Genomic DNA, 24,261 nt, shown 5'->3' on the forward strand with positions numbered 1-24,261 from the left:
TTTGGTGATTGTGAAGTAGAAAAAAGTGAAGTGTGTGTTTCAAATGTATAGAATTTTATTTTATTTTTGTAAGCATTTTCACATTTGTGAGAGAGATCTAAGGGCTGAGATTAAAACATAGGATACTCTGTCTCTTGAAGCTAAAAAAAATGGAAACTTTGAAGGTCTGTTTTGGGACACCAAAGAACACTTTTTTGCTTCATTTACTTATACACCAATAAAAAGAATTTAAGAAATTAATACTCACTATTCGGTTCGAATTTATTTGTCAAATTTTAACTTAACATATCTATTAAGAAAAATAATACTTTCTATTTTTGTTTACATATCCGTATTAAAAATAAATGATCTTTGACATTTGTCATGAGTTAATCTTCTTATGTTATTTTTGAAAGTTATATTAATCTTTAAAATATGACTTGATCAACACAGGGGACTAATTGATTAATACATGTTAATTAATCAATTTAATTAATATAAAAAATTCATTTATTAAAAACATTAAATAAGAGTATAATGAAAAACTTCTCTATTTTTTAAGAGACGTAAAATTTAAAATTGGTTACATAATAGAAAGTACTTCCTCTGTCCGAAAATATTTGTCATGTTGCGTTTATCGAAAGTCAATTTGACTAATTTTTAAAGATAAATTAGATCACATTATATCGATATTTTAAATAAACAAATTAGATATTTTTAAACTATATGAAAAGTACTATAAATTATAATTTTTTGCATATTAATATGATGAAAAAATTGATCTTAAAATGTTAGTCAAAATTATTATATTTTGACTCTAAAAATAAAAATCATAACAAACAATACTGAAAAGAGAGAGTAATATTTAATAAAAGTGAGTTTCTTTTTATCCTTAATAGTAATCGATAGAATCTCAAACATATTTACTCACTTTTTTCAAAAGACATTAATTTAATATTAAAATTATGATATTTATATTATTATTTCTTGATAAGGGTATAAATTTTAGAGTGGAGAAGTATAAAATATACTAATTAATTTGTATAATAAAGTTTGAAAATGAAATTGATTCAAAGGTTTTACAGTGTTCAAAGATTATCCAATATCCAATGATAGCAAAGTTCTGATATATGCCATTCAATTGTCAATTTTTACAGTGTCAGTAAAGGATTCAGACGTTTTTAATTATTTTGTTCTCTTTTATCGATGCATTCGTTTAATATGTATTATAACAACAATTATTTTGAAATCAAATTTATTTTATCTTTTAGTTCAAAGGTATTAGTTGATTTTTAAATTTATTTTATTTTATTATTTGTATTAAAATGGTGGAAGTATTATTTTATGTTAGTTACTTTTTGTATTTAGTGATCTGATGAAAATTTGTAGGTTTAATTTATCATCTAAATTTTGCTAATTTTGTGCTATAAATAGAAAATATTTGATTCACAAGCAAAGACTTTTTTGACATAACAATAACTTCTGTCACTGAATTGGTACGTAAATGTATCGAAATATACTCTCAATGCATTCTTCCATGAATTTAAAATGGAAAAATTGTATTAAATAACAAACTTTTAACTTAAACTAAATATTTTACTCCTATTGAATTTTATTTATAGTTCGCGATAAATATTTTATTTTTTTATCATCTAATTTGATATACAATTAATCATTTTTATATATAATTATTTATATATAAATATATTTGTATGTATATAAAACGAAATAAAATTGTATATATAATAAAAATATGTATATTCTCTCATATACCCCTTATCATTAAACAAATACAGATCTTAATATACAATTACAACGTATAAATAAATTTATACAAATTAAAAAATTTATGTAAAATTAAATATATCTAATAAATTATATTAAATCTAAAACTCCATACGAAATATAAAATTTGACACGGAACAAAACTATACAAGCTATATCTATGACATAAAATATAATTTTAAACATAAAATATAAATTTTATGTTACGAAAGTCAATTTTTTTAAAGCTTCCCCTCAGTATCCAAAGCCTTACATTTTATTCGGAATATTTGCATAAATATACTATAATAAAAAAATATCTATAAATTAAATATATTATAATAAAAAAAATATTTATCATTTATAGCAATAACATTTTTTTCACTTGATCACTTTTAATTCATATATAATACAAATTTAATAAATATTAAAAAGAACAATTTATTATCCACATATAATACAAGTTTTAATGATGGATAATGTATTTATCACACATTTTAATACACTTATAATACAGTGTGACAATTTTTTATCACACCTTTTAATACACTTATAATACAATGTGACAATTTTTCACCAAACAAACATAAAATATTTTAAAAACAATTATAATTCAAATATATTAAATACATTATTCACTTTTAAAAGTATTAAAGACTTATCATAGTATTACTATAAATGATAATAAACAAAAAATATTATCAAAATTAGTAATTATTTTTTAAAATATATTAATTGATGTAACTTTTTCATTTTATTTCGAAGCATATGATGGATTGGATCATATTGGGCCATCTGTTGTGTGTCCAATGTCCACAGATTTTTGGGCTTTACGTTGCTCTTTATGCTCTCTGTGTGGGTAAAGAGTAGGGGTTGGTTTGAGCTTTTTCAAAAGTTTATTCAATTTGAAGTTCAATTTATAGGATCCTTTTGGATGGGCTTAATAAAAACAGCTTTAAAAAAGTTTTGAAAGTGTTGAAACTTATTTTTAAAATAAAGTTATGCGTTTAGATAAAAGTGCTGAAGTTGCTATGCCGAACGTGAAAAGGGAAAAATAAAAGAAAGAGATGTTAGAATTATGTGGATAATTTGGAGATTGTATAAAAATATTAAGGGCAAAAAGATAAAAACATGGTCAACTTAAAACATCTTATAAGCTAAAAAAAAAAAAACACCCCTACTCCAGCTTTTAACTTTTGGCTTAAAATAAGTTTTTTTAAATTTAAAATAAGTTACTTTGAGTATTGCCAAACAGCTAAATAAGTCAAAAACCAGCTTTTAAGTCAGTTTGACCAGCTTTTAAGCTGAACCAAACATGCTCATATAGTTTGATTTGATTTTTCGTTCGATCTTATAAACTCCTAATAAAAAATTGCGTTAAAACTTTTCTATATCAATCTAAATTTAAACAGGATTATTTTCATTATTAAAAATGTTTTTATCCTCCAATGGAATGATTTAGCTTGAAACTTTCACTAAGATCTCAAGTTTATAACCCCTCGTTAGCGAAATTCGCACGAGACTTATCATGTAGTGCGAATTACCTCGCACGAGACTTATCATCTAGTGCGAATTACCTCTCGATTAAAGAGTTATACATATAAAAATGAAATTTTACCTTGCACGCACCTAAAGATAGAGACTGTGATTTTCCTTTGTCAATTAAAAAAAAAAACCGATTGAATAGCGAATAAATCATAAACAATTATTAATGGAATAATACTCCATACTCATAAAACTTTGCAATACATTACATAAAAACCAGACACGAAATACTCAAAAAAAAAAAAACCAAAACTAAAAACACAACTACTTAATATTTTGTGATCTGAAATATTATTCTTGATTCTTCAATTTTTCAACCCGTTGATTCAATAGTTCCACACGAGTAACCAACCTAGTCACAGAATAAAGCAGCCAGTAAAACATCAACGCTGACGCGATCAACAGCGCGTTACGCTGGCTCTTCACGATCGATTTCTGATGCCTCATCAGTTCCGTGGGAGTACAAGACTCGGCCGATTTACACTTCGGCCGAGTCTCGTACTTCCAATAAATATCCAACAACAAAAACAAACAAAACGGAACTACAGAAAGAAATGGTTTTAGGAGATTTCGAGTTACGGATAGTAAACCTTTACGTAACGGATATGTACCCGGAAGAGTCAAAAGTATTACCATAACTGCTTCTGCTGCTGCAGCATAGCCTAGAATTACCCATTCTAATGCCATACCTATGTTTCTTTGTTTTTTTTAGTGATTTTTCTGCGAGTATAATTTGAATTTATTTTTTTTGGAGGTTTAAATGGAAAATAGTTGAGGATTTGATGATGACGTGGCAACAGAATAAAGTGAAACGTGGATTAGATACGCACACATTCTGTGTAGAGATGGCAGGTTTTGGTAAAGTTCTGTTATGTATATCATTTGTTGCCATGTTCTTTCACTTTGACTACTCGCAACGTAATCACTTAAATTTGTATAAAATTTGACAAATAAATTTATATAATATTTAATTAACCTGTAATACGAATTTATACTTAATTTTAATAATTTTTAAAACTTATAGATATAAATAATATTTTTTTAAAATGATAAAATATATTTCCCAAATTTTATGATCAAACACAATATGAAATTTCACCCAAATCTAACTTAATATAGCAATTCAAATCTTATGTCGCGTCATAACATATGTAGAACATATATACAATAGAGACTAAATTAAAAGACATAAATGTGTTAAGCATATAATCAATAAATTTAATTTATACTCCCTTCATCCATTATAAATTGTCATACTTTCTATTTTTAGAGTTAAACTATAAAAATTTTGACTAACATTTTACAATATATTTTTTCATCCCGTTGATATGCAAAAAATTGCAATATATAGTACTTTTCGTATAATTTTTTAATCTCTAAATTTCATGTTAAAAATATCGAATTAATGTAATCTAATTTAACTTTAAAATTTAGCCAAATTATTATTTAAAAAGTATAACATTCAAACAAAAATGATAAAGAGTGTAATAATTTTATTATTACTTAGCATATTTATAAACTAATAAGTCAAAACTAATAAATCTCAAAATTAAACCGAATCAAATGATACTTGGCCCTAAAACAAACTTCATATTCACCTAAACAGTTAACATTCTGAATCTTTTGAGTTATGCGCCTAATATATAATTAAGGAGCTTTTAGATTAACTTACTGATACAAATTTCATACACACCCAAAAAAATAATAATATAAAGGTTTAATACATAATCATGATTAATAATTTAATCTTATTGAAATTATGCATTATTAAGCAATTTTTATAAAGTTAGAAATATCTTACTTAAATTTTATAAAGATCAGGTTTGAGACGAGGCGTTATTATTACTTCTACAGGATTTACCTTACGCATGGTCATACCAGGTCCCTCTTTCATATCCAAAGGCTCATCCAATGGAGTTTTATAATCGAAACCTTGGATCAAATGACCTATCGTTAGGTACTCCACTTGCAACGCATAGGTCATTCCGGGACAAGATCGTCTTCCAGAACCAAATGGAATGAACTCGTAATCTTGACCACGAAAATCAATATCGGTAGTAAAGAATCTATCTGGATTGAATTGATCAGGATTTGACCATATTTTAGGATCTCGTTGTAGTTTCATGACATTTGTGTATAGTCTAGTACCTTTAGGTATGCGATAACCACTAACAACACAATCCTCTCTATTTTCATGTGGTACTAACAAAGGCCCTGGTGGATATAATCGTAACACCTCTTTAACGATAGCTTGAAGATACACCAAATCATTAATATCATTGTCGTCTAACCATCTATCCTTACCAATTTTCGTGTCGATTTCTTCTTGAGCTTTCTTCAAAACATGTTGATTGTTAATTAGTAATGTCATTCCCCAGTTTATATGAAGAGAAACTGTGTCTGCTGCATCCAATACCAAACTCTGGAATTTTTATTAGAAGAATTAAAACTTTACTCCATTAAGTCTCCTTTATTATGCGAGTTTTCAAATTGCAAATCAAACACCGCGAATAGAGTAAATGATTTAAAAGGAGAAATGAACTTACAAAAACTGTTGCTTTGATAACGGTATCACGAGAATAACCTTCATGGAGATGTTCATTGCTCATCTTCGATAGCATCACATCAATGAAATCTGTTTCATTACCACTTCCATCGAACTCCATTAACGACTTATCTCTTCTCTTCACATGCTCGTTTAACCATTTCTGAAAAATCGAATCGATATCGTTAAACGTCTTCTTCATCAACTTTACATGACCTTGAAAATCTATCCATTTGAATAACGGAATGGGAAACGCATCCCACAACACAAATTCCATTGACAGAACTAGAAATTTCCTAAAAGCTTCCTTAAATCTCTCCATTTCTCCTTCTCCGTCTCCGTCTCCGCCAGATTCGTAGTTCTTCCCTGCTATCATTTGTACAATTAGACCAAAATTCAATTCCTCTAACCAATCGGTTAAGTTTGTTACTGATTTCTCTTCAGTAGTTTGAATTCGAGAATGAAGATTTTTGATGTTGTTCCGGATTTTACAGAGCTTGATCTGTTTCAATTTCTCAAGACGAGTGTTGGATAGAACCTCCTGGATGATTAATTTCCGTATGTTTCGCCAGTACGGTCCGTAATTAGCTAGAAAAAGCACGGCGTTATTGTACCCAAGGTATTCGCCGTAGAGGCAAGCTGGACGATTCGCGAATACGGCGTCGTTTTTTGAGTAACAGTCCTTAACAGCGTCGGAGCTGCTGATTACTAACACACGCGGGAGGCCTAGCCTGAAAGTGAAAACAGGACCATATTTATCGGCTAAATCAGAGAGTTTCCGAGCTAACGGACGATCATCGCCGTCGTTGTCGAAGTAGAAAAGATGGCCGATTACCGGCCATCCGCCGGCGATTTCCGGTGGTAATGGTAGTTTTGAAGATTTTTTTGTGAATAAGAAGAAGTAGAAGATGAAGGCAAGGGTTAACAGTGCTGCAATGGCTTGTATGGGAGGAAGAAGATGATCAAATTCCATGTGCAGAAAGTCAATAGGAATAGACATACAATTATGAAGCAAAGACTTTTTATTTATTTCTATTGTATTTACTATTACAATATATTTTTTTCTAATTATTAGCCTTGTGAATATATATTTGATCAAAATTAAAAAGTTAAAATAAATAATTTATTTTTATTGATTAAATAAATTAATTAAAATAGAGTAAATCATACTTATTAATTGAAAACTTTGAGTTTGAAATAAATAAATAAAATAGAACAGTAAACTTATTTAATTTCTTAATACACATAAAATCGAAAATTATGACATATAAATAGTAATGGAGGGAGTGTTTCTTTCAATCTTAATTCATGAAACACATTTCAGATTTTAAAATTTAAACAAATTTAAATTTAACCATAAATTTTTTATATATCTTTAAAATATTTTGAATTGTCAATTATCTTTTAAATTTTTGTTTAACTCTTCAAATATTGAAAAACATCACATCAATTAATATAGAAAAAGTACTTGTCACACAGTAATTGTATAGTGGGAAAAGGGTCTGATATACCCCTCAACTTTGTCATTTAGAGCTGATATACCCCTTGTTATGAAAGTGGACTCCTATTTGTAAACAAATGGCTCACATATACCCTTTTCCTCTAACGGAAATGAGAAAAATAATAATGTTAATCTAAATTTTTGTTATTTTTTTCTAAAAAATATAATCCCATTAAATTTAATTCTCGTCAAACATATTTTTTTTGACTTTTTTTTTGTTTTATTGACTAATTTATAATTATTATTTTGATAATCAAATTTATTTATGTTTCACTAATACTCTTGTAAATTGTAGATGACCAAATTTTTTCTTCGAATACGAAATTAAATTACAATACACACAAAAAGATAGTTTAATTTTTTATTCTTTAAACTAAGGAATGAAAGAAAAAAACAAAATAAGAATAAGAAATTTAAATAATTATAATAAAAGAAGTCAAAAAATAATTTATGTATGAAAAAAATTAAAATATACCTTGAACTTTGATAGAAGAATTATATATACCCCTAAATAATTTTTTAAAAAAAAATTAGAAGTAATAAATATAAATTTAAAACTATTTTTTTAACTTCCGTTAAATGAAGGGTATATGTGAGCCATTTTATAACGGCAGGGGTATATGTGAGCCGTTTGTATAACGGTAAGGGCACATATGAGCCACTTTTATAACGAGGGATATATCAGCTCCAAATGACAAAGTTGAGGGGTATATCAGACCTTTTTCCCTTGTATAGTAGAATAGTGAGTTACGAGTATTCCTTTATTTTTATTTGAGTTTTCTTGTGTATTACAGCACATTTGCAAGGAGTCGTTTTACTTGAATTTTAAAAATAATATTTATTTTGAGATAAAAAATTTTATCAACAATATTTGGTTTTTAAAGAAAGTATAGCTCTTAAAACTATAAATGATGATATCATAATTATTTAAATATTAATACAAAGTATAGTAACTAATAACTTTTTATTAATAATATTTGCTAAAAAATTTGTAACAAGGCAGTGAAAATAACATTTAGAAATTACAATATTGTGCTGAGAATATAAATCGATAAATCAGTTTGATATCTTTATGGCTTATGGGCTATGGGCAAAGTGGCAATTTCAGGTCTCCCATTTAAGTCAAAGATAACTATTTTTAAATATATTTTTGTTTATTTTAATTATTTATTATTTTAAGAATATACTTTTATTTTATTTCTTATTTTATATATAAAGATTATGTTATTTAAAAATCAATCAGTAAGAGTAATGTGAGAATGTCAATCATAATATATTTGCTCATTTTTCTTTTATTTATCCGTAAAGTTCTAATATGTATATTTTTCAAATATTTTTTTTCCAACTCTAATAATATAAATATTAAGAGTTGTTTAAATAATGAATCTTTATTAATGTCAACTTTAAATGATCACCGATGAATTCAGCCCAAAAATATATCTACTACGAGTAACGATGTTCATTCAAAAAAAAAATCATAAGATCAACTTAAAGTTATTTATTAGTAGAAAACAAATACAATCAAAGTAGTACATTAATTGAAATATAGAGGTAGAAATATTAAGATTATGCGTCGATAATCAATTTCAATAAATATAGAAATATCTAACTTAATTTTTCATAAAGCTCAGGTGCAAGGCGAGGTGTTATTATCACTTCTACCGGATTCACCTTCGGCATAGTCATGCCAATTCCTTCTTTCATATCCAAAGGCTCATTCGATGGAGTTTGGTAATTGAAACCTTGGATCAAATGACCTATCGTTAGGTGTTCCATTTGTAGCGCGTAGCTTATTCCAGGACAAGATCGTCTTCCAGATCCAAATGGAATGAACTCATAATCTTGACCACGAAAATTAATATCGGTATTGAGAAATCTATCTGGATTGAATTGTTCAGGATTTGGCCATACTTTAGGATCTAGTTGTAGTTTCATGACGTTCGCGTATAGTCTAGTGCCTTTAGGTATGTGGTACCCGCTAACAACACATTCCTTTGTGTTTTCATGCGGTACTAACAAAGGGCTCGGTGGATATAAACGTAACGTCTCCTTAACGATGGCTTGAAGGTACACTAAATTCTTGATATCATTGTCGTCTATCCATCTAGCCTTACCAACTTTTGTGTCGATCTCTTCTTGAGCTTTCTTCAAGACGTGTTGATTGTTTATCAACAATGTCATTCCCCAGTTTATGTGATGAGGAACAGTGTCTGCTGCATCCATGACCATACTCTGAAAAAAAATTACAAGTTAGAATTTTAAGCTAAGAGTTTTTATTCGATTCTCTTTCAGTATAATCAGGGGTGGCTCGACAGTGTTAAAAAAAAGACATGTGCCTTAGATCTCTAATTTTAAGAGGCCTCATTTTTAATAATAATAGGTTATAAGTTATTATTTTTTAACAAATATAGATTACTATTGGTAGAAAAAGTAAGCTTTTTATGAAAAATATAGAAATTATTAGAAGAAATTTGAGTACTATATCTCATGAAAAATAATTTAAAATAAGAGTGGTTGTATTATCAATTGAAAACTAGAAAAAATCAATTATATAAAAATTATTAACAATTCAAGTTTAAGGCTCTGTTTAATTTTTGTTTTAGGCCATTAATATATTTGCCGCTCCTGATTATAATCGAAGGGATCGTTTGTTATCTTGATCTCGACATTACAAATGAAATATCATATTTAATTTTGTATAACTTACTTTAAGCTGAACACAAAGTAAAGAAATAAACGTTACTATCAACACATTATATTGATTATTTCACATGTCATGAACTTTGGTTCTCTATTAAAACTTTCCTTAAGAGTAACTTTTATGTCAAAGTCAAATAAAAATATAGTACATCCCCTTGTTTTATTTTCACGTGGCACTTTTCTTTTATTTTAGTCTGTTCCGAAAAAAAGTTACCTTATTAGAAAGGGAAAATATTCAAGTATTTCGTTAATTTATGACCAAAATTTCAGGGACACACTTATACCATACTAAGGTCCTATTACATCCTGAACTTATTTTATAAGTAATTTTCTACCCCTTTTCAGCATACGTGGTACTAGCTTGAAGAAAAAAGTCAACCAGCGTTGAACCCACAAGATAGTGTCACGTAGGCCGAAAAGGAATAGAAAATTATTAATAAAATAAGTTCAGAGATAATAGGACCTTAGTATAGTATAAGTGTGTCTCTAAAATTTCGATTATAAATTGAGGAGGTACTTATGCATTATTCCTATTAGAAATAATTCAACTTTAAATTCTTCTATATATAAGTATCCTATCCAATCAAATGATGCGATGAGACATGCAAATAAAGTACCAAAATGTGAATGATCCGGACATTATTATCAAGTCAAATAATGTGACATAAATAAAAATGTAAAGGATAAAACTTACAAAAATTGTTGCTTTGATAGCGGTTTCACGAGAATGACCTTCATGGAGACGTTCGTCGCTCATTTTTGAAAGCATTACGTCAATGAAATCTCTTTCATATTCTCCATCTCCATTGACCTCCGTATTCCTCTTCACATGCTCGTCTAACCATCTCTGAGAAATCGAATCGATATCCTTAAACGTCTTCTTCATCAACTTTACATGACCTTGAAAATCTATCCATTTGAATAACGGAATCGGGAACGCATCCCACAACACAAATTCCATTGACAGAACCAGAAATTTCTTAAAAGTTTCTCTAAATCTCTCCACTTCTTCATCTCCATCGCCTCCAGATTCATAATTTTTCCCTGCTATCATTTTCACAATTAGCCCAAAATTCATCTTCTCCAACCAATCGGTTAAGTTTATCACTGATTTCACTTCACTATTTTGAATTCGAGAATTGAGATTTTTGATTTCGTTTCGAATTTTCTCGATCTTCATATGTTTCAATTTCTCCAGACGAGAGTTGGATAAAACTTCCTGAATTATTAATTTTCTTATGTTTCGCCAGTAAGATCCGTAATTAGCTAGAAAAAGTATGGCGTTATTGTACCCAATGTATTCGTCGTAGAGACAAGCTGGACGATTCGCGAATACGGCGTCGTTTTTGGTGTAACATTCTTTTACGGCGTCGTAACTGCTGATTACTAACATACGGTGAAGTCCGAGTCGGAAAGTGAAAACAGGACCGTATTTATCGGCTAAATCGGAGAGTTTTCAAGCTAACGGACGATTGTCACCGTCGTTGAAGTAGAAAAGATGACCAATTACCGGCCAAACTCCGGCAATTTCCGGTGGTAATGGTAGTTTTGATGATTTTTTCGTCGATAGGATGAAGTAGAAGAGGAATACGAGTGTTAACAGTGCGACAATGGCGGCTTCCATGGGAGAAAGAAGAAGAAGAAGATCAAATTTCATGTTTAGTAAGTTATTATGAGTATTGACGTACAATTATGATGCATGGAACTTGTTTTTATAGTGTCAACTACTAGTTGTCACTACGAAAGGCCTTCGATTCTTCAATTCGATTTAATTAAATTTTGATTTAGTTTTTTCGTATTTGGCTTTAAAAAAGTCGCATCATATTTCAAATCAAATTAAATCGCTTTGTTTTGATTTTTTCTATTTCGATTCGATTAGTTCAATGTTTTTAAATCAATTTTTCGGTGTGATTAAAAATAAAGAGAGAATATGATAAAGTAACAATTGTTATTCTCTTCACACTCCGAATCGAAGTATCGAAAAAAAAGAACCGATACCGAACTGAAATACCAAAGAATATAATATTTTTCAATTCGGTTCGATTTTCAGTATTTATGCTCACCCTACTTGTCACACCAATAATGTCAGTACTCTTTCATTTTTAATTAGATATTTTGATTTTCTTCTTTCGGATATTGAATTGCACAATACTTTTTTATGTGAATTTGGAATTATATTAAGATTACTTTGATTAATTTTTAAAGTTAGATTAAATAGAATCATTCAATAATTTAGATATCTAACCGTTATATGAAAAATATAATAAATTGTTATTTTTCTCATATTGATGGTATGGAAAAAATTAATTTTAAAATATTAGTTAAAATTTATGTAGTTTTATTCTGATAAAACGAAATATGACAAGTAAAGAAAACTAAGAGAATATCGAATATCGATTGAGTACTATACTTCTGTCTTTAATATAGTGTTTTTTAAAGTTAGTTACTTTAAACTATTAAATCTTTTTAGAAGTTCAAAACCAAATAAATGTATATATTTTTTCCATTTCATTTTTAGTTATTCCCTTTCAAAAATATAAATACTACTTTAATTATATTGAAATGACAGATCGCAATATCAATATAATAACTATATTTAAAATGTTAAAAATACCGTGCATATAAATTATTAACTTAAGTTATAAATGTTATTTTAAATTTATTCGCGTTTTTCATTTTGATATTTAAAGTTATGAACTTTTGGCTGTTTCTATTTAAATATTGAATAGTAATATGATTGATAATTTTAGAAATGAGTGATTGATATTTTACACTCAACGTCAATCACTAAATCATTTTCATTAAATGTACGCGTATATACTTAAATTTCAAGTATTTATGCATGAAATTATGATATCAATATTTTTAAATAATTTTTTTTTCTCTAGTAATATGAAATATTAAGAGTAGTTTAAATAGGATTCTAGAACTATTCACATTTTTCATTTTGATTATTGAAGTTTTGATATGGCTATTAACTTATTTTTAGAGTAAGTGGTTGATATTTTACTCCTAATATCAATCACTTATTTCTTAAATTATTTTTCATAAATATATGCATATAATAAAAATTTTAACTATTTATGCATGGACCTCTAATATCTACATTTTTCAAATATTTTTTTCTTCTTCTAATATTATGAAATATTGAGAATAATTTTTATCCAACAAATCTTCATCATTTATAATATGCATGTTTTTTTTTAATAATATCACATGTTTGTCAATAATTTGAAGGGATGGATGCTTAAATTGATAATATTGAAAGGACATATCCCACTATTATATTGACTATATTCAAAATGTTAATAATAGTGTCCATAGAAATAATTAACTAAAGTTATTTATAAACAGTATCCTAGATTTATTCATAATTTTCATTTCGATATTTGAAGTTTTGTTTTTTGGGTTACTTTTTATTTAAATATTGAACGGTAATATAGCAGATAACTTATTTTAGGAATAAGTGATTGATGTTTTACGCCACTTATTTCTTAAATTATTTTTCGTAAGATATATGTTTGTATTCAAGTATTTTTTGCATGCAGTTATGATATCAACACTTAAATATATTTTTTTCTAGTAATATGAAATATTGAGATAGTTTATACAACTATTCTTCATCATTTATAACGTTCAATTATTTTGGATAATATCACATGTAGCTCGTCAATAATTTGAAGGTGTGGGACTTAAATTGATCATATTGTAAAAGAAATATCGCACTATCAATATATCAATTATATTCAAAATGATAATAATACTATCATATAAATTATTTGACTAATGTTATAAATAGTATTCTAGATTTATTCACATTTTTCATTTTGATATTTGAAGTTCTGAACTTTGGGTTATTCTTATTCAAATAGTGAATAGTAATATCATAGATAACTTATTTTAGTAATAAGTGATTGATGTTTACTCCTATAATCAATTACTTATTATATGTGGTGTGTATAATTAAATTTGAAGTACTTATGCATGAAGTTCTGATATCAACATTTTTCAAATATTTCGTTTTCTCTAGTATTATGAAAACGAAATATGACATGTTGCTTGTTTTAAATTGATTAGGCATAATACATATATTGGATTCTAAACTTGGCTTCAAATTTTAACTTTGACCTCCAACTTTCATAATGCACAAACAGACACTTTAACTATCCAACTTTTAAATAAATAAACACATGAGTCCTATATGACACAAACACGTAGGAGACCACGTAGAACCAAAAATGATATGTAGGACATGTGTGTCTGTTTGTTCAGTTTTATACAAGTTTAAGTATCTACTTGTGCACATCCAATGTTGAAAGACCTAAATATGATTTGAAGTCAAGTTAAATGGCATATTTCTGTATTATGCCAATTGATTATATTGAAAGTTACATATCACACTATCAATATATTGACTATATTCAAAATGTTAATAATATTGTCCATATAAATTATAAACTAAAGTAATAAAAGTTGTCCTACATTTATTCGCATTTTTTCCTTTTTGATATTTGAAGTTTTGTTTTTGGAGTTATGTTTACTCAAATATTGAATGGTAAAATAATAACTCATTTTAGGAATAAGTGAATAATGTATTACGCCTAATATCAATCACTTATTACTTTAATCATTTTCATAAGATATATGTATATATAATTAAATTTCAAGTATTTTAGGCATGCAATTATGATATTAACATTTTTAAAATATCTTTTTTTATTAAGTAATATGAAATATTGAGTGTAGTTTATTCAACAAATCTATATCATTTATAGTGTTCAATTTTAATATTTTTTTTGGATAATATTATATGTAGATTAATTTGAAGTGTGGAGACTTAAATTGATCATATTGAAAGGAAATATCGCACTATCAATATAATAATGTTGCTCATCATATAAATTGTTGACTAAAGATATAAACGATATTCTAGATTTATTCACATTTTTTATTTGGATCTTTGAAGTTTTGAACTATGGGTTGTTTCTATTCAAACATCGAATAGTAATATGACAGATAACTTATTTTAGAAATAAGTGATTAATGTTTTACGCTTAATATAAATCACTTCTTTCTTAAATCACTTTCATAAGATATATGTGTAAATAATTAAATTTCAATTTTTTATGCATGAACTTTTGATATCAACATTTTCCAAATATCTTTTTTTTTTCTAGTAATACAAAATATTGAGAGTAGTTTAACTATACAACAAATCTTCATCACTTGTGAAATTTTTTTTAAAAAAAATATCATATGTAGTTTGTCAATAATTTGAAGGTGTGGGGACTTAAATTGATTATATAAAGGACCTATCATATTATCAATATAGTGACTATAGTTGAGACAAAAAAAGCACCTTCACAGAAATGTTCATTCATAGATGACCATTATTGATCATCAATGCCTTCGTACAATCTCTAATGCCAAATACCAATTGAAACCTTCTCAGTTCCAATTTACCTTGTTTTGGGTTCCGTCAGTCGGGATTACGATTTTTAGTTTACTTTGTTGAGATACCAATTGGATTCAACTAATACCACAAGCGATAACTTACACGAAAGATGAGAAGAAATGAAATGACTCTCTAGAATGCTTCATAGCTTTCTGAAGATTAGATGTGGACGTTAACACACCCATCCGTAGAAGTCTACTCCACATTTGCTTTTGTACGGAAAGATTGGTAACTGATACCAATTTGTTACGATCCAACCCACCAGGTTGTGTGAGCACCTACTCTAACACCTAAGTAGGTGAACCCTCGATTTCTAATAACTAAAAATAATGCGAAAGATTAAGAAAACGAAGATAAAATAATTTCATGTAGATTTATAAATAAGACTTTTGGAAACAATTCTAGTTAAGACTTGTAAAATAACTAACAAAGATCTATTCTAAACATCTACAGGAGCTTCTAAGATTACAAGATATAAACGAAAAAGCAAAGACACAGCTCCCATCATGCGAAAGGAAAAATAGAAGTTGTTGGAGATTATTTTCGTCTTCACCTAATGAAACAGCACCAACCCTGCATCCAGACTATGCCAAAAAGGCATAACAAGAGTAGTGTCAGTACAAAACCACACGTACTGTAGGCATCATCGGTCAACCCGATACCCACCGCATAATATAAGAAATCAACCAGTGAAAAACATACAACAAGATTATTTGTTTCTCTACCTTTATATTTTTAAATAATTGAACCGAACCAATTGATACTTAGACCTAAAACAAACTGATGACACCATCTAATATTCACCTAAACAGTTAACATTCTGATCAAAAGGAGGCCCAATATTAGAAAGACTAGAAAGCCCAAAAATATGGCCCATTTAACTTCACTTTACACAAGGGTTGTTCATGGATCCTTTAGAATTGACTTTTAATTAAAATTAATTAAAATCAAATGTAATGCATATTTATTGATTTAATTATTGTTGTTTCGTTCGTTATATTCAAAATTATAAGAAAAATTCACCTTCTTTTCTTCGTATAAAATTAAATAAATTTAATCCTTTGCTAATTTGTAATCCTTTATTATTCCATTCATTATAGTAATAACTATAGTTTTCTTGAATCATTTATAGAAAATATTTTGAAATCTACAAGGCCTACTAAAGAAAATCACTATATCTACAAAAAAGTTACTAAGTTCATTCGAAAACCTGAACCTTTATTCAGCGCAGTCGCAACCCAAAATCACAATAATTAAGTGAAAAATCCACTAACTCAAACTTAAACACTTTACTAAGCACAATGGGAATACTAAAAAATTAAACAAAAGGTAGGATCATTAAAAGATTCGAATACATCAATTGCATCATCATTCTACCTAATTCTTATGACTCAAGGGCTTAAAATATTCCAAAAAGCAGTGATATTGCAATCTGATAACTGATAATTAAGTATCCCCCTAATTTTTAAAATATTATTATTATTGTTATTATTAAATTAAAACATAGACATCCATTTGAGTGTCCTTCCATGTATTTTTTTTTATAGTAATAAGATTAGCTTTAGACAGAATATAATGCCTAAGTCATTGTCAATCGTTATGATTAATATGTTTTGGAATTTATTATTGAGTCGGTTCTATTCAAAGAGGTATTCATATTTTTTTTTTCTAATTACAATAATCTCTTTGAATTTGTACCTTATGGATACATTAAAGAGTATCTCATTTACACTATAACATAAATTGAATACATTAAAAACTTGCTTAGATACATTAAACACTACCTCAAATACAATATAAAATAAATCGGATACTAGCTCGAATATATTAAATATTGGCTCGGATACATTAAATAATTTAGGAGAGAAATAAGGGATTTTAGAGGTTTTTAGAAATAGAAGAAATATTAGAAATAAGAGAAACATAAGACGTGCATTTTAGTAATTTTTTATACGTAAATTTAGCCTTTTAAAGTATATCATAGCAAAACGATAAACATAATTGTAGTCACGGATTCAAAATTTGAATTTTATGAATGGTGAACTCTTGCCTTGGCTATTTCACAAAGGGAAATGAAATTGTTCTTGAATAATAAAGTTAAAATTTTTGAAATAGAAATGCATTTTCATGTTCAAATCCTTTGCAATTAAAAATAAAATTGTTGGGAGTTTCACCTCTTACGATGAACCTGTAATAGGCAAATTCAAATTTAATATGACTATATATGAATATCGAGCCCTAAATAAAAGCAAGGAATACTATAATTGAAATATAAAGTGTTGCTTGCATGAAAAGGAGGGTTTAACAAATTGCTTAATTCACAACATAAAGTGAGCACTTTTACAAAAGAGCCATTGCCACTAGCTACTATTATTGCAAGATGAGGCCAATCACCTTTTAGCTAATCTTTTGAGTCTTTTGTTGTTGTTGAAAGATATAGGAAGGGAAACTTGAAAATAAAGTGGGAACTAATTTACAAAAGCTAAAGAGCACCAAATTAAAAAAAAAAAGCAATTTAATTACCCAAGTGAGAAGCAATGGAAAAGAAAGTTATTCACAAGGACCAATTAGATGTGCATGCCTTATTTATTTACCACCTGCAAAATTCAAATTAAAGAGGATCAATTATAAAGTTCATTGACTCATTATAATAGTGGCATGAAGTATATATAAAAAGTAGATATTATATGTTGAATACATTTAGAATCGTTTGATAGTTGGTTAAAATTATGCAGGTATTAATAATGTAAGTATCAGTTATGCATATGCTAATGATTCCATCTTTTATTCTACATAAGATAATACACAGATTCCCTCATAATTTGTACAGGTATTAATTATGTTGATTCGTAAATTATCAACCAAACATCACATTCATTTTACACGTAAACAACTTATTTTGCTAACTAGCTAGCGAACGTTGTATAACTTGTATAAACTTAATTAAATTATAAAATTCTTCTTTTCTAGCTACGAAACAACTTTTTAATTAAAATTCTGATTTCATCGCTGATGAAATGATAAGATTCTTTCTTTACTAGCTATTATTATTGTTGTTATATTTGACTCATCATACCTTTTAACAAGTGGTATGAAGTATAAAAGTAGATGAGCATGATCAAGATATACATAAAGATGAGGCTAATAACCTAAAAAGAAGAGAGTATACTGACCTTTCTTTTCACAAAGCTTATTTAGAACAGAAAGGAATACAATGAGGAGTGCCACACCAGCTATGAGCCCAATTGTAATTGCTAGTGTCTTTTCAACATCTTCATCTCCTGCAATTTTGTATATTCCCAAAAATAGAGATAATTACGAGTCTGAATCATTCGATCATAAATTTACAAAATAAGTCTATTCAAACGTCTAGAAGGTAAGTTAATCACCGTAGTTCGACAATAAAGAATAGAACATCTCTAAGAAAACAAAGAAAGTTACCACAACATATGTACAAAGTGTGTAAGTAAATAATATTTTATACTAAATATACACACAACACATTATACATACTCATACACAACATATACATGAAAAAATATAGCGTTTATTTTGATTACGTTGGTAAACTAATTGATCGAACAATATACATCGATAACTATCCCTATTATGTGTACTTCTGATTGTTGGTTAATTCAAACACTAATTAGTTTGTATAACATACATTTTATCAACTTACCTATTCAATGAATATTTTGTATCAGCTTCTCTTTCAATTATAATAATTCATATGATTGAATCTAATTTCATTTTGTAGTGCAGACTTCTCCTTCAAGTATATATTAGGAAAGAAATATGACCATTGGTGAAATTTTATGTATAACAAATATATGTAGACATAGAAAAAGAATTTTACGAAATATATATATTTTTTCAAATGTATATATACAATTATGTTAAATCCTCTTGATTAATCCTTCTTCAGTTTATCTATTTATATTTTGATTTTTCTTGATGAAATTTTTGATTCCGCCGCTAATGTTACTACCTTGTATATATACCTAATAAATTAAGATCAAAATTTGAATCAATGTGTGGTATGAAATTTTTCTCTTTTCAAGTGAAATTTCCCAATAAATTAAAGAGTGACAAATAAGATAAAAGCAAGTGGAATATTTTGAGAACCACAATATTGTGAAGTTGCAAGTGGAAGAGTGACCACATTTTCTTTTGTCATGACTTATTAATTGTAAATTTCTTGGAAGTTCTTTTGCATTTGGAAAATGACAATAAGTCAATGCATGGACTAACAAGTAAAATATTTATGTTAGATAATTATTTACAAATAATATACTAACAACTAACAAGTGTGACATATAATGATTGTTTTTTGTTGAATGATGTCTAACTCTCAAATTATGATTAAGTGATTATGCAATAAAGTTATGCTTAGTGTACATAAGATTATCTAATTCTATCCGTAATTAAAAGATAGAGGCGGAAGCACAATAAAAAAAAGATAATCTCAAATTCTAATTCAATTATTTGACCTAAAAGTCAGTTCATGAAGTGAACAGTGCTCAAAATCATATTATGAGACTCAGTTACATCGACGTTGAAGAATTGACTTGAAAATTCTAACAACAACCCCCCCCCCCTCCCCCTTTCCACACAAACCCAAGCCTACTAATTAAAGCGTGAATAACATAATATAAGATTCAATTCGAGTAAATCAAAAGTTGAAATGGATCGGACTACCCTGATATAATGATTAGAAATTGATCTTGAGCTAATTTAAGTCAAATATTAATTCATAAACTGAGAATTGTCTAATACCATGTAAAAGACAAATTAATCTTACTTGGTCTTTCTTTTCTATTTTCTTCCAATAATTCGACCTATCCCCAAAAATTATCGATTAATTCACCAAAATTTATTCAGATATAGATAATTTTTTTTGATTTTCTTAATATATTGGAGGTTATCATTAAGAAGGAATAAATCACTCCTAAACCATAATATAGAAAATAAGCTCTTCCAATTATTGATAAAAAGGAAGAAGGAAAGAAATAGTAACACTACTTTTTCTTTTCCACTTTTACAAAATTTGAAAGAAAATAATAATAATAAAGCAAAAAAGGACATAAAGAAATAGACTTTCTTCATCCTAACCTCTATGCTTACTCATAGCCAACCTAAGAGAACCCTCCCTTAATAGTAACCTAACCTACCTTTTATTTAATTAAGGGTTTAATTAATTAAAGTTGTATTAAATCACCTTACACCTATATAAAATAATTACCCATCTCAAGAAGAAAAATAAAATAAATAGTATATCCCTATCAAATATTACTATACTTGTAAAAAAAAGAAAATAAATTTCTTAATTACAAATAAAAAGTTATATATTTTATATAGTAAGAATAAATGAGTTTTAAACAATTTATACGACACTCTACACGAATATTTATGATCTATTTTGAATAATAAGTTTAAAAAATTATATTTTTTACTTTTAAACGTTATATATCACTATCCAAAATTCAAACACCATAACATAAACGCAAGTCAAGTATTACTTTCTAGTCCCATTTTCACGTCCAATACTCAACCAATAAATTATCGCTATGTCGACAAAATTTTGTCAAATCTAAATATCAAACCTTAATTCAATTATCGACAATAATAATCTAGTGTGATTTCACATGTGGAATCAGGTAGAATATACGAAATCTATTTCCTGTATGTATAAAGTAAGAAAATAATTTATGATAAACTCTCAACTCAAAATAGACATAAAAGCAATCTTACAAATTTCTCGTGACCATGCATGAAAAGTGAAAACGTTGTGTAACTTAAATTTACCGTAAAAAAGTTAGTGAAAAATAACCGCTTAGTTATCTATCACATTTTTACTAACAAAAGCCAAATAAACATAAAGATATAACTCATGCACCACCAATTATTATGGCGGAGCCGCTTACCGCTTTTAGACGTGAATCCACGCTCCGAGAACCGCGCGTAGCATTTTGATAAAAACATATCTCCCCAAGGTGAGGACCCACACTCGCTTTTCAACCGTCTGATCGCCTCCGATAAACAATCATCACACTCACTCATACTCAAATCTTGCGTACACTGCGCTACACCGTGTATTTTCCCTGACCCGGCAACCCGAAAATATTGACCCACAGATGATAAATACGTCAAAACGCCGTCGTTTCGGGTCATCATATCCGAATCATCCATAATGGATGGTCCACATTTATGCATGACAATTGCTTTGTCTTCAATCCCAAGAAATGAAACATTATCGTACTTTATAAAACATCCATCCAGCTGTAACGCTCCGCCACACGAGACGGGGCAGAGCGTTCCAAGCTGAGTCAGTGCCGCGGCGACACAGTTATGACAGTCAGTACTGCTTAAGTCGCCGCGGCACTGGAAAAGACCGTACGCCACGTCGTACTGGGTCGAACCGGGCATGGATATCTTGAAATTGTTGAAATTTGACATTGATGCTGAGTTGACTAAGGAACTGAGTAGCGAGTTGACGTTCGACTCGTAAACCGTGCCCGGATTATATTTTTGTTGTGTACATCCACCGTAAACGAAAGATTGTATCGACGAAGCGTTTGATTGGTGAACGAAGAATATAATTATCATACAGTAAACAAGAAGAACATGATGAAGAGAATTTTTTTTAATACAAACTTTCATTTTTTTTTTTTTGGTTCTTTGAGGTAATGGGGACTAATGTTCAATATATTTTTTTGTATGGAAATTTTGTGGGGTGGGGGGTAGGGTTGTTTGGTGGAGATTTACGTGAGAAAATGGTGAACTCAAGAAGTATTATTTATGTATGGGATATGGACCATGGATCTATATGACTAGTATAATTAGAGTATGAAAAACAAGAGAGAGAAAAGGAAGTGGTGGGGGATAAGTTTACTACTAGTTTAAAATTAGATGTCCTTTTAGATTTTATATATATATATATATATATATATATTTTACTATATAAAATTATTGGTTAATCTTTTTTTATCTTGAACTTTTAATAATGACAGTCAGAAATGACTATGTATAGAATTATTAGTTAAATCTTTTTATATCTCGAATTTTTAATAATGACAGAGTCAGGAATGACTATATATAAAGCGAAATTGACGAAGGAAGGAATATGTGATCATAAGTTTTCGTTAAGTAGAGATTGTTATTTTAATTTATTGCTATTTTTTTTTTCTTTTTAAACATGAGATTGGTAAGAATACCATAACAAAGGTGGATATAACAAAGGTGGATGTAGATTATTCGTACTGAATTTAGAGTATTTTCTGTGCATAACATAGATTTATGAAAATTACAAATAAATAATAGATATAAATCTATATTTTTAAAAATATAATGAATTAAATATTAAAAATCTTTAACGATTGAATTCGTAGAATTTATAATTTGTGAACCATCTTTTAAACACGAGAGATGTGTAAATGTAAAGTACATGTGATGTAAGTGTAGAATTAACAACCTTATCAACTCACTCAAATAGATATAAATAAGCTTTTCTATATATGAATTTTGAGAATTTTAAAATAAGATAGTTATTTACTAGAATAAGAGTATGACACCAAAGGGGAAGTCTTTGTGTATTGTGGATTTGAGGGGCTGTTATAGATGTGGATTTGTATAAATTTATTTGACATTTTTAATTTTGTATTTTAAGATTTAGATAAGTATATTCTTTATCATATTTTATTTTAAAAAATATATATATTTTCAATTGTTAATCATTATTATCTAAAGTATGTATTTTTTATCTAGTTTTTAAATTTTTAGATTCCATTTTTAATTTAAACCTTGAATATTTCATGTTCAAATTAACTATTAAATTTAAATTATTCAATTTTTGAAATTTAAACTTACATCATATAAATTGAAACAAATCGAATATCGTAATAATGGAATAATAAGTGTTTCTTTTTATATAAGTAACATAGAAGTTGTAATATTGTCTTTATACTGTTTGCAAAAGGCATTTTCTCATTTTGGCTGTTATTGCTTTTTCTAGTGGCTTTCCTTTATGTATTGTACGTTGGTGAATCATCTTGTTCCCTGACTTTTTTTAAAAAGAAATAAATTATATATATATATATATATATATATATTATTTAACTTATAATAACATATTATTTACTTCTTTCGATACTTCGATATTTATATAATAAAATTATAATTCATTATAAATTTCACATTCTTATCAAATCTAAAATATAAAAATCAAAGGTTATATTTTATTTTTGTTGAAAATCTTTCAAATCATTCATTTCATAGCCTGATGGTTGAATAACTGATTAATCAAACGAGAATAAAAATAAATAGTCTTATTCTATGCAAACCTAGCTTTAAGATATTAGAAAGTGTATGATTAATAGATGTAAGTACTCCTATTAAATTTGATCTTAGATGAATCGTATAACGCTTTAAAATTATACGTAATATATTTATATAAATAAGTCTTTTTAAAATAAAATAATGCATCGTTTAATTTTAATTCGACTTTAATGGTATCTGAAGAGTTATATAACCCTTGTTCTTTTTTTTTTTAGGTGTTTCAAATAATTATGTTCTCCATTTTATTATAAATTTAATGTTAACAATTTTATTTGAAAAATTACTTGAATACAATAAATAGCCTATAATCGTTAACTTTTTTTATTTTTCTATAAGAGATATTTCAAACAATATTTTTTTTATATATTTTTTAAACTAGATATCTTTTTGGGAAAATAGGTAGGTATTAGGCTCTAATAGCTTTGGTGCTAAACAATT

The 24,261-nt window shown here is 27.5% G+C and overlaps 4 protein-coding genes across 4 annotated transcripts; all 4 read right to left on the reverse strand.

Moving 5' to 3' along the window:
* Positions 1-3,437: 3,437 nt before the first annotated feature.
* On the reverse strand, positions 3,438-4,267 carry LOC107017410. The gene has a single exon (XM_015217649.2). The coding sequence runs from the start codon at positions 3,973-3,975 to the stop codon at positions 3,580-3,582; it is 396 nt and encodes a 131-aa protein (XP_015073135.1). The 5' UTR covers positions 3,976-4,267; the 3' UTR covers positions 3,438-3,579.
* A 684-nt stretch (positions 4,268-4,951) lies between these two features.
* LOC107015992 (cytochrome P450 82C4-like) lies at positions 4,952-6,844 on the reverse strand. Its single transcript, XM_015216460.2, has 2 exons — positions 5,835-6,844; positions 4,952-5,710 (listed from the first exon to the last, which is right to left on the reverse strand). The coding sequence occupies exons 1-2, from the start codon at positions 6,831-6,833 to the stop codon at positions 5,090-5,092; spliced, it is 1,620 nt and encodes a 539-aa protein (XP_015071946.2). The 5' UTR covers positions 6,834-6,844; the 3' UTR covers positions 4,952-5,089.
* A 1,968-nt stretch (positions 6,845-8,812) lies between these two features.
* Positions 8,813-11,770, reverse strand: LOC107016383 (cytochrome P450 82C4-like). Its single transcript, XM_015216867.2, has 2 exons — positions 10,729-11,770; positions 8,813-9,566 (listed from the first exon to the last, which is right to left on the reverse strand). Exons 1-2 carry the CDS (start codon positions 11,425-11,427, stop codon positions 8,940-8,942), a joined length of 1,326 nt encoding a protein of 441 aa, XP_015072353.1. The 5' UTR covers positions 11,428-11,770; the 3' UTR covers positions 8,813-8,939.
* Positions 11,771-17,732: 5,962 nt separating this feature from the next.
* Positions 17,733-22,292, reverse strand: LOC107015642 (cysteine-rich repeat secretory protein 12). The gene is made up of 3 exons (XM_015215972.2): positions 21,414-22,292; positions 18,663-18,770; positions 17,733-18,086 (listed from the first exon to the last, which is right to left on the reverse strand). Exons 1-3 carry the CDS (start codon positions 22,147-22,149, stop codon positions 18,076-18,078), a joined length of 855 nt encoding a protein of 284 aa, XP_015071458.1. The 5' UTR covers positions 22,150-22,292; the 3' UTR covers positions 17,733-18,075.
* Positions 22,293-24,261: the final 1,969 nt, after the last annotated feature.

Source organism: Solanum pennellii, chromosome 4 (genome assembly GCF_001406875.1).
Source record: "Solanum pennellii chromosome 4, SPENNV200".
In the NCBI taxonomy this organism is placed as follows: domain Eukaryota; kingdom Viridiplantae; phylum Streptophyta; class Magnoliopsida; order Solanales; family Solanaceae; genus Solanum; species Solanum pennellii.

Bases quoted from the DNA above. Each gene is read 5' to 3' on its own strand.
- LOC107017410 (XM_015217649.2), bottom strand. From the start codon at position 3,975: ATGGCATTAGAATGGGTAATTCTAGGCTATGCTGCAGCAGCAGAAGCA.
- LOC107015992 (XM_015216460.2), bottom strand. From the start codon at position 6,833: ATGTCTATTCCTATTGACTTTCTGCACATGGAATTTGATCATCTTCTT. The intron at 5,711-5,834 runs GTAAGTTCATTT...TAAAAATTCCAG, and splicing joins TTATCAAAGCAACAGTTTTT to AGTTTGGTATTGGATGCAGC.
- LOC107016383 (XM_015216867.2), bottom strand. From the start codon at position 11,427: ATGTTAGTAATCAGCAGTTACGACGCCGTAAAAGAATGTTACACCAAA. The intron at 9,567-10,728 runs GTAAGTTTTATC...ATTTTTTTTCAG, and splicing joins CTATCAAAGCAACAATTTTT to AGTATGGTCATGGATGCAGC.
- LOC107015642 (XM_015215972.2), bottom strand. From the start codon at position 22,149: ATGAAAGTTTGTATTAAAAAAAATTCTCTTCATCATGTTCTTCTTGTT. The intron at 18,771-21,413 runs GTAAGCGGCTCC...ACAAAATTGCAG, and splicing joins TGGATTCACGTCTAAAAGCG to GAGATGAAGATGTTGAAAAG.